At 35.4% G+C, this 12,800-nt stretch overlaps 1 protein-coding gene across 2 annotated transcripts in view; it reads left to right on the plus strand.

Moving 5' to 3' along the window:
• MTF2 (metal response element binding transcription factor 2) overlaps positions 1–3,763 on the plus strand; it is a 59,354-nt gene extending 55,591 nt beyond the window's left edge. For both annotated transcript variants that reach the window (XM_072644031.1, XM_072644032.1), the window contains one exon: positions 1,312–3,763. In XM_072644031.1, coding sequence (XP_072500132.1) covers positions 1,312–1,669 — 358 coding nt within the window. In that variant the 3' untranslated portion in view covers positions 1,670–3,763. The remainder of the gene's footprint in view (positions 1–1,311) is intronic.
• Positions 3,764–12,800: the final 9,037 nt, after the last annotated feature.

A 12,800-nucleotide genomic window follows, 5' to 3' on the forward strand; every position in this document is an offset into this window, starting at 1 on the left:
AACAACTATTCTTTTGTTTGAAGCAGTAGTTTTCTGTACTGATTTTCTTCTGAACTTTTTTTTCCCAACCCTTGAGGTTTATTTAATATAATTTCTTTCCATTCTACACAGCAAAAATACAAACACAGCGTTATCTAAAATGCTACAAAAATACAGAACTCAACACAGAAACTTTCTAGTATTGACTGCACAATAAGAGCCAAGAATGCAATTTACATTTTGCAAAATTAACCTGCTAAGCTTTTCAAGTGGAGACAGCCTCCCAGGGGCTGGCCCACAATTTGCTTACCAATTTCTGAGAGAGGTGGGCACTGGTGGATGTAAAGAACCATTTACAGCAACAAGTAAGGGAGTGATATGAAAAATCTGTACTACTTCCCAGGGCCTTTTGGCCCTCAAAATCAGGAGGAAAAAAATTCAAAGCAGCAGATTGACTGTTGGCCTAGCTTTAACAGGAGATAAAGTGGACGTGCATAAGCACATTAGACTTTCTTTTTAAAGATAGTAGCAGATCATTTCAGAAGTTTGCAAAGCAGCACAATGTGTACTTGCTGAGAGAATTGCCAAGTTTAGTGTTAAACCTGTCAAGTGATTTCTACTTTTCAAAACACCTTTGCAGTATAAATTAAATATATTAGCGTTTCAGGGCATGTTCCATTTTGTAGGTTTCTCATGACTCTAACGTGAGAGATAGATGTGGTTTGCTTTAAGAAAACCCTGTTGCACAAAAATAAACTCTTTAATAAGCTTGTTGAAGCTCAGTCTTGTAAAAATCCAATCTGAAATTGGAATAAATTGAAATAAATTAATTAATTGAAATAAATAAATTAGGTAAACATATTATTTTTTGCTTTGCATAAGAATTCAATTGGGAATACCAATTCTGAGTCCTTTATTGTTAACCCCCAATGCTGCTTTGATGTGGAGTTTTAGAGAAGAAAAAGTTCATGAGGATAAACCTCTAGATGGGCAAAAAACACTAAAATAACTGCTCTGATGGCTTAATAACAAATAGAATGCTAGAAAGTATAAGTCTGGAAGAGGTCACTTTTCAGTAAAAAGTTATAGGATAAGAACTCTTTGAGCAGAGAATTCTCATTTGGGTACAGGTTGGATTAGCTGATGGCCAATACTCATTTTAACTCTACGACATTATGTTTAATGGGATCTTTAATTATTATTTTGTTCACTGAATGTATTCATGTTTTGTAATAGGCTTGCAGCACTTAAATTTGAAAGATACTTAGAAAGCACTGTATGAGCCTTATGTTCTTAATCTTACACGTCATGTTGCCTTCTTATATATTCTAGGTTATCTGACTCCAGAAAGAGAACTCGAACAGGAAGATCGTGGCCTGCTGCAATACCACACCTGCGGAGGAGAAGGGGGCGCCTTCCTCGGAAAGCACTCCAGACGCAGAATTCTGAAATTGTGAAAGATGATGAAGGCAAAGAAGATTATCAGTTTGATGAACTTAACACAGAGATTCTTAATAATTTAGCAGATCAGGAATTACAGCTTAATCATCTAAAGAACTCTATTACCAGTTATTTTGGTGCTGCAGGTAGAATAGCATGTGGTGAAAAATACAGAGTATTGGCTCGCCGGGTGACACTTGATGGAAAGGTGCAGTATCTGGTGGAGTGGGAAGGAGCAACTGCATCCTGACTGTAGGACTGACTGAATATTATGTTCACTGCACTCGCATCTTCTGTAGGTACAGTTCAGAGCCCTGAAGGAGCTTGCTTTTACTCTCTTTCTGAAAACACACATATACACACACAACTACACACACGCACACACCAAACATCACAAGGAAATATTAGCCTTAACATGTACCTGTTAACAAAATGGATATTGTCATAAAAACTATCTTTTAAAATCAGAACAGAGACTTAATTTTTTTAAGATTTGTAGATTGTTTCTAGGATAGGATATTAAAATGATTCAAACTCATGCATGGTGTTAGATAATTTTTCTAGGTATTCCATTGAGTCAGTTCTTGTGATTAGTGGGTTTCAGCTCAAACAGATCATGTAGATAGCACAAGTCTTTGGAGAAACATTGTCTGTTTTGTTACCAAAATGTTTGCAGAAATGAATTTCTATTTCAATACCTTTTAGATTTCGTAAAGTGCAGTGTATATAATGCCTACTGAAAGACTGTAAAATATTGAAATTTTTCTTTCAAGCAAAGTGTAAAAAATATATTGAGCCTGTAAATTGCTCCATGACTAGACTTCATTGTCGTCTTAATATATTCTTTGCATGTGCATATATATATATATACATAACTATATGTATATATATGTGTGTGATTATGTGACCTATGCAATACAAATTATGGGAATGGGCAGCTTTGGAGTATATATATGTCCCATAATTCTTTTTTCAGGAATAGTTGCAGTATTTACACAGCAGCATTTCTTCTCAGGCTTTATCAGGTGCTGTTGCTTGCTATGTATGAAGAGAAATATGTCAAAAGCAGTGCAGTGTGTTCTGATGGAAGGGTGTGAACAACAGTGTTCATGGGCTTCATGTAATGCTTTTCAGTTCTGGTCCTTGCAACTCAGCTGTTCAGAACCTAAAACAAAAATCAGATATGAACATTATCTCCTACTAGAAGTAACATATTCAAGTTTTTGTGGCACATTATGATTGTAAATGTCTCCCAGTTTTAACAAGTCTGTAGGAATCCCACAAAAGATTCTTACAGTGTCTGTAGTAACGTTAGTCATGTTTGATAAATGTAGTATGAACAAAGTATTTTATTGCACAGGGTTCACAAACAGTATGTTGCCTGTTTAGGCTGCCACTGTTTTTATTACAACATTACCTCTTGTTTTTATAAAATGTACCAAGTTTTAAATTGATAACTTTATTTTACATGTAAAAAGACAATTTTTTTTATCACCAGTGTTAGATGTATTTTCTTTGTCGTTTTCCTCTATTTTTGTTTTATTTTGGGGGGTTTTTTTAGCCAAAGAGTAAACAGAAGAATTTTCATATTTTGGTGGCTATTCATTTTACTCTTAAAAATTAACTGGTGTTGTTTTAGCTTAAAAATTGGGAATTTGCCACCAAAATGGAAAAAATGTGTAAGATGTCATAGAAGATGGGTTAAAAATGTGGGTTAGTGTTTATTTATTCCATTAATTGATTATTTGACTGTTTATAAAGAAAGTTGCTTTATTTCCTTAAACATCTTCAAAAGATGACTTCTTTCTGTCACATCGTAGCCAAAAGAAGCAGAGAACGTGGTTGTCCTTGTGCTTGGTTCTTGGTCAGCCAAATATAAAGGAGCTTTACAAAAGTGCAAACTAAAAATTCAATTCTGTTTGCCGCTTCCAGAACCTGATTTTCCCCCTAGCTATTCATTTAAAGTTGCCTTTTCTGCAGCTGCAATATTTTCATAACAGAGTTTGTGTTGATTTTTGAATGTTTGTTTAAATCTAGGGGTAATGGAAAAGTATAAACCCCGTGTAACATGATTCACTCCACTTGTTATTCACATTATTTAATTCTCCCAAAGTCCTTTAATTCTAACTGAACACCAGCAGTATTTGTAGTAAAGCTTTCTATTACACGCTTGGAAGACAATTTATCCAGCTAAACTGTCTTTAGATTTAATTATTGTGAATGTCTGTTTGATTTTATCTTGGTGGTTCACATGGCTCTGATGTTCAGTTTGTATTTTTGGAATTGTTTTACTTAGAATTAAAACAGACCAACATTAAATTGTGTGTATTTTTAAAAGCGATAATGAGTTTTGCTTTTGTATTTATTTGAAAATACACACTGGTGCAGTAATTGACCGCTTAGCCATGGAGGTAAGGATTTTCCAACTCCACTGCTAATATATCTAGTTATAATTAATTGTGGAAAACTTTTACTGCCCTCATACTCCCTCTTTCCCTCCAAATAATTATTTCAAGTCCATCTTAAATTGTCTGCTTAACAAGTAAAAAGCTTGACATTCAACCATCCTACCTATTAGATAATTTAAGTTACGTATTTCTCTCAAAAAAAAAAATAACCTATTAAATTTTCAGCCTGTTTTTCAACTTTCGCTTGTATTGGGACATCTACAAGTCAGAAAAAATCAGAATCTATATGTTAGGGTGCTCCAGAATTAGATTTTTAAAGTTTGTTACATACCGAAAAGGAACATATACTCATTTTTAAAATTCATTTTCCAGTTAAATTGTCATGTAAGGAAGTTTATTTTTAACCAGTGGTTTTCTTTACTCTGCTACTGAGAAATTACTAATCTTTAGAATCTCAGATAAATGTGACCAGAATGCAAGTATCAAAACAGTGCTAGTAAAAACTCATTGTCTTTTGTAAGATGTAATGCAGTTGTCAAGGTCTTCTATATTCTTGTAACAAACGTTGCCAAGAAGTGATATCAAACTAGAAGTGTGAGACCATTTTTGTATTTTGTGTGTGTTTATGTACAGTATATGTTTAATGATGTAGAATGTACAACTCTTTCTTGCTGAGGCTTTTTACTGTGTACTGTTAGGTTTGGATGGAGGAGACATGATCTGATTTGTATAAATAATAATAGGCTGTCATATAATTCAGTGGTTATATAGATTGGGAGTGGTCTTGTAATTGATTGAAAAGAAAATGTCTCTGTAATTTTGGAAAGTAATTTTTTAAATGACTCTTATACGTATACTCTTCCTTAATGGTACTTACTTGTACCAGGGAAACACAATATTAGATGAAACAGTATACAGGTAGCAGGTAGTTCCATAGGAGCTATCTTTAAAATGTTAGTAAATACAGCAGTGTTAAGTGGGATTTAGTTATAAGACATAATGACTTTATTACAAAACTGTATTGGTTGGAATATATTTATATGAGTTCTGCCTTAAATGTGGGAATTTTTTTTTTCCAAATTTTATATGAATGCTTAAGTATACATGCCTGAAAAATTTCTTCTGATTCTTTTGTGGTAATTGATCAGGCATGCTTTTTTGGGGAGAAAAACTCCCCCAAATTAAACATATCTAAAGTAGAGACTTTAATGTGAGTGTTTTTCCATGGGGACAATTAATCTAAGTCACTGTTTATACATGGCATGAAATATCATGTGGAAAGAACCAAATAACAAAATATTTTTTTCCTTCCCTTATATTTTTCTCACCCCATTGAGAAAAAAGTAAAAAACAAAACTCTTGTAATAAATATGTATGGTGAATCAAAACAAATTCCTACATTGGCTATGTGCAAAAAAATTTATTTTAATCTGAATGCTTAATCACTTTCATTAGGGAAATGGGTAGCATATTTTATTGTGTATCTTCTGAGATTGTGACTGGTCATTTCATTGATCAGAGTCTTAAGTCTTTCAAAGTTGTTAGTCTGTACATTATGGTTGTGATTGTATAAATTGTTCTTGTTCTACTCACTTCACTTTGTATCAGTTCATACAAGTCTTCCCAGGTTTCTTTGAAGCCGTCCTCTTCATTATTTCTTATAGCACAGAAGTGTTCCTGTACATTTTTATGCTCTGAGTTGTTTAGCCAAATGATGGACACCCCCTTAGCTTCTAGTTCTTTGAAATCCCAAAAAGTGAAGCTATAAATATTTTTGTAGGTATGGGTCTTTTTCCTCTTTGGGATATAGGCCAGGTGGTATTACTGGGCTTGTACAGCCTAGTAACTTTTAGGACATAACTCCAAATTCTCATCTTTCCATAGCCACTCCAACATTTTTTCCTTTTTTCTCTGTTTTGCCAATCCAGTGGTTATAGGTAAGATGGAACCTAAGAGTTACTTTAATTTTTCATTTCTGTATTAGTGATTTGAAACCTCATAAAGAAAGGGAAAAAAACATTTATTACATAGTGCCTACTATGTGCATGGCATTGTCCTAAATACTTTTACAAATACTATCATATTTGATTCTCACAACAACCTTGGAAAATAAGTGCTATTATTATTTCCATTTTACTGTTAAGGGAGCTGAAGCAAAGTTTAAGTGACTTGCTCAGTATAAACCTCAGGCTGAATTTAAATTTGGGCCTTTTGTACTCTAGATCCAGTTCTATCCACTTCTCCACCAGCTGCCTCTCTGCTAATGTGGCTGTTGATAGCTTGAATTTCTTTCTTAAAAAAACTTCCTGTTTATATCCATTGTTTACATCCATTTCTTTTATGTCTTGGAAATGAAACCCTTGTCAGAGAAACTTGCTTCAAAGACTTTTTTCCCTCCAGTTACCTGTTTGCCTTCTGATTTTAGCTTCGTTAACAGATGTAGTTATAACGTGTGTGAACTTGTTATCAAAATAAGTATCTGGGAGTCATGACCTACCATCCTGTTTTAATTTTAAATGTTTTCAAATTAGCAACACTTCCACTCCCATCCACTAAGCAATCGTTTATCATTTTAAAACCAAAGAGGATGTGTTACTAGGGGGATATAACATGTAAACTGAGATACATAAAAATATACAATGTAAATACATAATTTAAAAGGTAAGCACAAGCAGCTAGTGAAGAGATCAGAAAAGGCCTACCACGTGAGAGGTAGAACACAAACTGAGCTTTGAAAGAAGGTGGAGATTCTAAGAGAGGTGAAGAGGAAAGTAAGTGTTCCAGGCATCAGGGCATTCTGTACAAAAGAGTGGGAAGGGAGAGGAAATGTGTGTCAGTAACAGAAAATAAGCCCTCTTGACTTAGAAATGTGGAAAGCGTGAAGGGAGTAGTCTACAGTAAGCCTGGGAAAGCAGATCAGAGGCAGGTAGTAACAAAGCCTTCAAATGCCTAACAGGAGTTTGTATTTAATCATAGAAACAACAAGGAAGTCACCGAAGTTTGTTGTGGTGAATGATATGGTCAGACCTGTACTTTAGGAATCCTTGGCAGCTGTAGAAGATGTATTGGAGAGAAGCTTTTGTTACATCTCATTTAAGCCATTTAGTTACATGAAGAAAGGGTTCTACTTGAGTTTTCCAAAAGTGCCATTTTGATTGATGCCCTTAGGATATTATTAAGACAGTCTATGGATGGGTTAAGTTTAAATGAACTGCCATTTTTCTCCCTCTTTTAAATATAAGTTACGAGTGATGGTTCACTGAGGAGGACATAGAGAATGGACATATTTGGGAAATGAATATGTAAAAATAAAGAGGCAAAAATATTTTTGAAAAATATCAACATTCTGCCACTACTACAAATTATAGGAGAGAGACCTGAGCTCTTAGATTGTTGCTGCATGACAAAATACTTCTTTACATAGCTTCTGTTTGCATTACCTCAGTTGAAAACATGGCCTAGTGTATAGAAGGCTGGCCTTAGAGTCAGGAAAACCTGGATTTGAGCTCTGCTGATAATAAGATCATAGATTTAGTGATGGAAAGTAGCTTAAAGGTTATCTAGTCCAACCTGTTTTCAGAGAAGGAAACAGGTTAGTGATTTGTCCAAAGTCACAAAAGTTAGATGGCAGAACCAGGATCTGAATTTCATCTTTTAATTTCTAATCCAGTGGGAAACTACACATGGGGAAGTAATTTGACCTTTCAGTGATTCTGGAGACTGAAGAGCAGTAGTTATACAGCAGTCACCTGTCCAAAGCAGAGGAGGGAATTTACCTACTCTGGAGTTCCCTACACTAATGAAGTCACAAGTCTTGTACCTAATAAATAGGGATGACCTAAAATTGACAAAATTGTGAACTTCGGAGTGATTTTGTCCCATGTATTACCAGCTTTCCTTTCGTCACTGGTTTCCACTGGAGGGTGCCTCTTGCCCTCCTTTTTACCCCATTCTTCCATGTTGTTGGGTTTGCTTTGAAGTTTCTGAAAAAGAAATGACACGTATTCCTTTGGTTGATAGAATATTACTGCCCTAAACTTTGTCCTTTAAGCTTTAAAAATTTATAAAATATTTTTTAATAATATATTACACACTTTGTTGATTTCTTAGAATATATTGGTTTTCTTGATGACCCAGGGTTAAAATTGTCAATGTCAGTTATTACACTTCAGTAAAATGTTCGTGTTCTCAAGGGTTTTTGAGATGTATGGGCTAAGTTTGTCTCTACTGAGAATGGCTCTTATCATGCTAGTATAGTTTTCCCTTTTAGTAGAATTCTTCCTCTTTTTTTGTTAGTGTTATTTTCATGGTTCTCACAGTTAGTAATCTATTTTATCTGTTTTAAAACTTGGTTTTAATCTAAGGAATTTTAAACTTGACCCAGAAAAACTAACCTCATTAAGTGTTACCTTATTTTATAAAAAAACTTTTAATCAGATTCTGCATGTGACTATATACTTCTTCATTTGAAGTAAAGTACATAGAGACATTGACAGCTTTTCTCCTCAATGTTTATTGACTTTTTGTATTTTAATTTTGGAGTGGTGGTCTAGGTGAGATGCCAGACACACATCAGCACTCTGAGTGCTACCCAAACCAGATTAAAATGTAATTGAGAAATATATTTTAAAATAAGTAAAAATATAGTAAAACATAGGTAGTATTATGTTTTTTAAACTAAGTCAGTGTGCCGCTCATATGGATCCTTCTGCATGGATTCACTAATCACACTTCTATTTGAGTTTGATATCAACAATCTAGGTTTCCCAGAAATTCAGAGTCAGAGCTGGAAGGGACTTAGAAATAATCTCATCCTATTCTCTTAACTCAGGGACACCCAGGCCTAATTACATCAAATGATTGTTGAAAGTCAGAGGTTACTAGAAGCTAACAGTAGTCAAGATGGAACTAGAAGCAAGATCTCCTTAATGCTACATTTGCACAGTGCCTTAGACTTCCAGACCTGGAAGTGTTAACTGTAAGAAGATTGGAATAGGTGGACTTATTTGAATGGAGGGGTCCCTATTCAAAATCTTTGATGTAAGGAATACAAGAGTTAGCATCCAGAACACTGAGCCATATAAGCATTTTCTGGAATTAGCAGAAGTAATGTGGGAAAGAAAGGTTGTACAGACAGTTCACTTTGACTGTTGGTTCCAGAAAAGCACAAAACAATAGGATCTTGCCATAGCAGTTGTCATAATCCTTTATAGAGGAGAAAAAAAATTGTTTAGTAGGCATAAAATGATTAAACATAAGTATAAAGGGTCGCAGAAAAGATGAGAATAAGACAGTCATACTTTAGCAATGATTTTAAATTCTTTGAACAACTGGAAAGCTCAAAATATCCTTGGATGATCTAATAACTTAAATGATGAAATTAATTCATGTTTCTAAAACTCTTAAAAATTTACTTTTCAAATTATAGTTTTGTTAGAGGGAGATTTTGCTCTTTCAGAAATGATTGTTCATAGTTAAAGCTCATGCAATTTTTGGAAATGTTAGACTAAAAGGAAAAAACGTACATGTATTTACATATGTACATTTCTTTCCACGTTTGATCCAGACTTAATAAGCAGAAACTTGGTAGATGTATGATATTCTCATATAAAGTTTCAATGCTATAATGATAGTTATTTCTTGTTATAGATTTATCATAAGACTAATTTTAAATGGTATCACATTAATTTTTGTCTTATGAAAATATTAAAATGTTTGAATAAGTTCTTAATAATGCTCAATGTTTGGAATATAATTTAAACTTAAGTTGGGCCATTTATTCTGAAAGGAAATGTTTTTATTGGAATATTTTCGTTAACATTACAAAATCACTTAAACTGTGGTGCCTAACTTTAGAATGGAATACATTATTTTTTCCTTAAACTTATATCAAAATTAGCTTGCATTCCTTCAGAATGCTGTAACTGAATGTGGCAAAGATATAGCAACCCATGAACATACCCAAAAGTAAAAGGAGAATTTTCCTAAGTATTGTATTTATCATTTGCTTTCCTGTTCCTGTCTCAAAAGATGAGTGTTGCTGTCTCTTTGCCAAGGGTCAGTCCTCTGTACTTAACATCTCCAGTCCCATCCCCGCAAGTACTGTGCTGTATTCATCACATAAAATGAGTTAAAAGGAACCTTAGAGTCCATCTAGTCTAGCCCATATCTTAACAGGACTCTGCAACAGAATAACTGATATTCACATAGATTTTTGGAGTTGCTCTTTCCCAAACAATGTCTCATTTGATCTTCCAAATAGTCCTACAAAGAAGATTACTCCAATTTACAGATGAAACAGGCACAGAAAGATTGCAGCTTCCCTATTGTCCCTTAGCATATAAGAGGGAAGAGGAAAGGTAGAAAAGGGAATAAGTATATCATGCCTACTATGTGCCAGGTACTGTGCTAATCACTTTTTACAAATATTTGATCCTCATGACACCACTGGGAGGTTATTGTTCCCATTTTATAGTTGAGGAAACAGACAAGCAAAGGTTAATAACTTGCCAAAGGTTATACAGCTAGTAAGGGTCTGAGACGAGTTCAGCTTAAGTTTTGCTAACTTCAGGTCAAGTGCTGTATCTTCTGCACCACCAGCTGCCTTTAAGTGTCAAATGTGTGATGTGAGCCTAGGTTCAAAATGCCAAGTCCAACGCTGTCTACTAGACTATACTGTTTCTGATACTTAATATATGAACATCCCAGCCTTTGCTTGATGAATTCCAATATGGAAGAGCATACTACTTCCCAAAATAGTCCATTCCACTTTGGGATAACAAGTTGCTGGGAAAGTCACATGTTTGTACTTGTACATTGGATGGGCTGTTGCTTTGTAGAGAAGAAATACAGGGGAACCAATTATATCAGTAGTCTGGAGAGGGGTGCGTGCGTGTGCGTGTGTGTGTGTGAAGGGCCTACATTAGGGTAGTTTTGATGTCAATAGAAGCAGACATGAAAGATGTATCTTCAAGATGGCAAGTGATTGAATATGGCATGGGGAAGGGGGGAGTAAGAGCAGAGGATAACTCAGGTTGTGACCCTGGATGACTGGAATATAGTTATTTCAGTGAAAATAGGGAGTTCAGAAGCAGAATGGGGATACAGGATAGAGGTTAAAGGGTACAACTGGAGTTGACCTTGGCAGGAAGGACCACTTCATCCTTTGTAAAATGGAGAAAAGAAGAGTGGGAGGATCCAGTTGAGGTGATTTGAAGTGGGAAATGGCTAGAAGAATTTGAGATGTATGGCCTTAATATTTTTTTTTTGTCTGAGGCAAGGTCCTATATGTTGGGGGGAGAGAGGAAAGGTGATAGTGTAAGTGGAGTGGGAAGAGATTTGTTTTTTGGAGCAACTACAATGGATAGTAACAGATATTTAATCAGAAGAATAAAAAGAGGCATGGCATTGAAAGTTGAGTTGAACATTATTATATGGGAGCATTATTATATGGCTTCAGCATATGAGCAGGAATGGAGAAAATGGTGATCAGTGTAAAGGTTGTCATTTAGGATTGGGGTTTGGCAAGAGATGAGTGGGATTGGGAGAGTGGAAGATGTAACTCAAGGTCAAGGACATTATAGAGCTAAACTCAATAAAAGCTCAAAATTCTGAAGGAAGGAAGGTGAAACCAAATCAGAGGTGGTATACTGGGAATAGTGGAATGACAACATTTTGGTGAGGTTGGTAAATAGGTTTATAAAGTCATGAGGTTCTGGGAGAACTGGAAAGATAGATTTGGATCACTTTAAGAAATGCTACTGTGGGTATAGAGGTTGAGTACTTGTGAGTGGTGATGAGGTAAAGTGTATGACCGTCCTTGTATGTGACTGAGGTAGAGTGAAGGTGCAGATCATGGGAATTAAGGAGTGACAAACTGGGGAGCAAAGGTATTTGAGGGTACTTCAGCATGTATATTGAAGTCTCTGAGTATAAGGATAGGTTGGGATGGAGAGAAAGACTTAGCTAGGTATTAAACAACATCATTGAGAAATGAGGCAGACCTGGGTGTCAGTAGATAATAGCCACTATGCTCTATGTAGGATGCTCTAGAAGAACCTCAAAAGAGATTGCTGGAAGTGACAGGTGAGAGGATCTGGAAGTCAGTCAGTGGGGCAATTAGTGCTTACTATGTGCCAGGCACTGTGCTCCAGGTATAAAGCCAAAAAAATGACTTCTTCTATAACAGAGAATATGAACCAGGTACTGAACTCATTGGGGTAGGAGTGCCCTGGAGGTTGTTGGATAACAGTTACCAGAATCTTGATTGGGTGATAAATTTGATAGCCATCTGCATAGAGGTAATAAAGTAGTGATAAGTAGATGAGATCACTAAAAGAAAAAATGTGATGGGTGAAGTAAAAAGGATTTAGAACTATGTTCTCCATTATATCTTCTAGAACCCCTATTCTGTTAACAAATTACCCTTCATTGTTAGATTTCTTCATCACTGGCATGCTCCATTTCCTTGCAGTCACAAACCTGCCTCTCCCCAGAAAACAGTCCTGTTTTGCCTGATTACCTTCCCTAGTACTGGATGTACCCTCTCTCATTTTTGCATTGCCTGTTCCTTTATTTCCATCCACTTCAACCTTCGTGCTTCTTCAGCTCCTACCAATGTTCTTCTCTAAACCTGCCCACTCCTTCCCCTATGTCTTCTAGAACACCTGCTCCATAATTAAACGTCCTTTTATCCAATCTTTCCTCACTCTAATATTCTAGCATTCATGAAGACTTGACTCCTTCCTGATGACACTGCTTCCCTGATCACTCTTTCTAGTATTGGCTACATTTTCTCTCATACACCTGAGTCACATTTTGAAGCAGAAGGGAAGGTCAGAATATAATCTTTGTTTCCTATTTCTACTTATAGACTCTTCATCTATCACTACCATTTAGCAGCCTCTCCCCCTGAGAAGTTTATTCTATTGAAATTTGTCACCCACTTAAGATACTTAGAGACTTCAAAAGGCA

Source organism: Notamacropus eugenii, chromosome 2, assembly GCF_028372415.1.
Source record: "Notamacropus eugenii isolate mMacEug1 chromosome 2, mMacEug1.pri_v2, whole genome shotgun sequence".
Lineage (NCBI taxonomy): Eukaryota > Metazoa > Chordata > Mammalia > Diprotodontia > Macropodidae > Notamacropus > Notamacropus eugenii.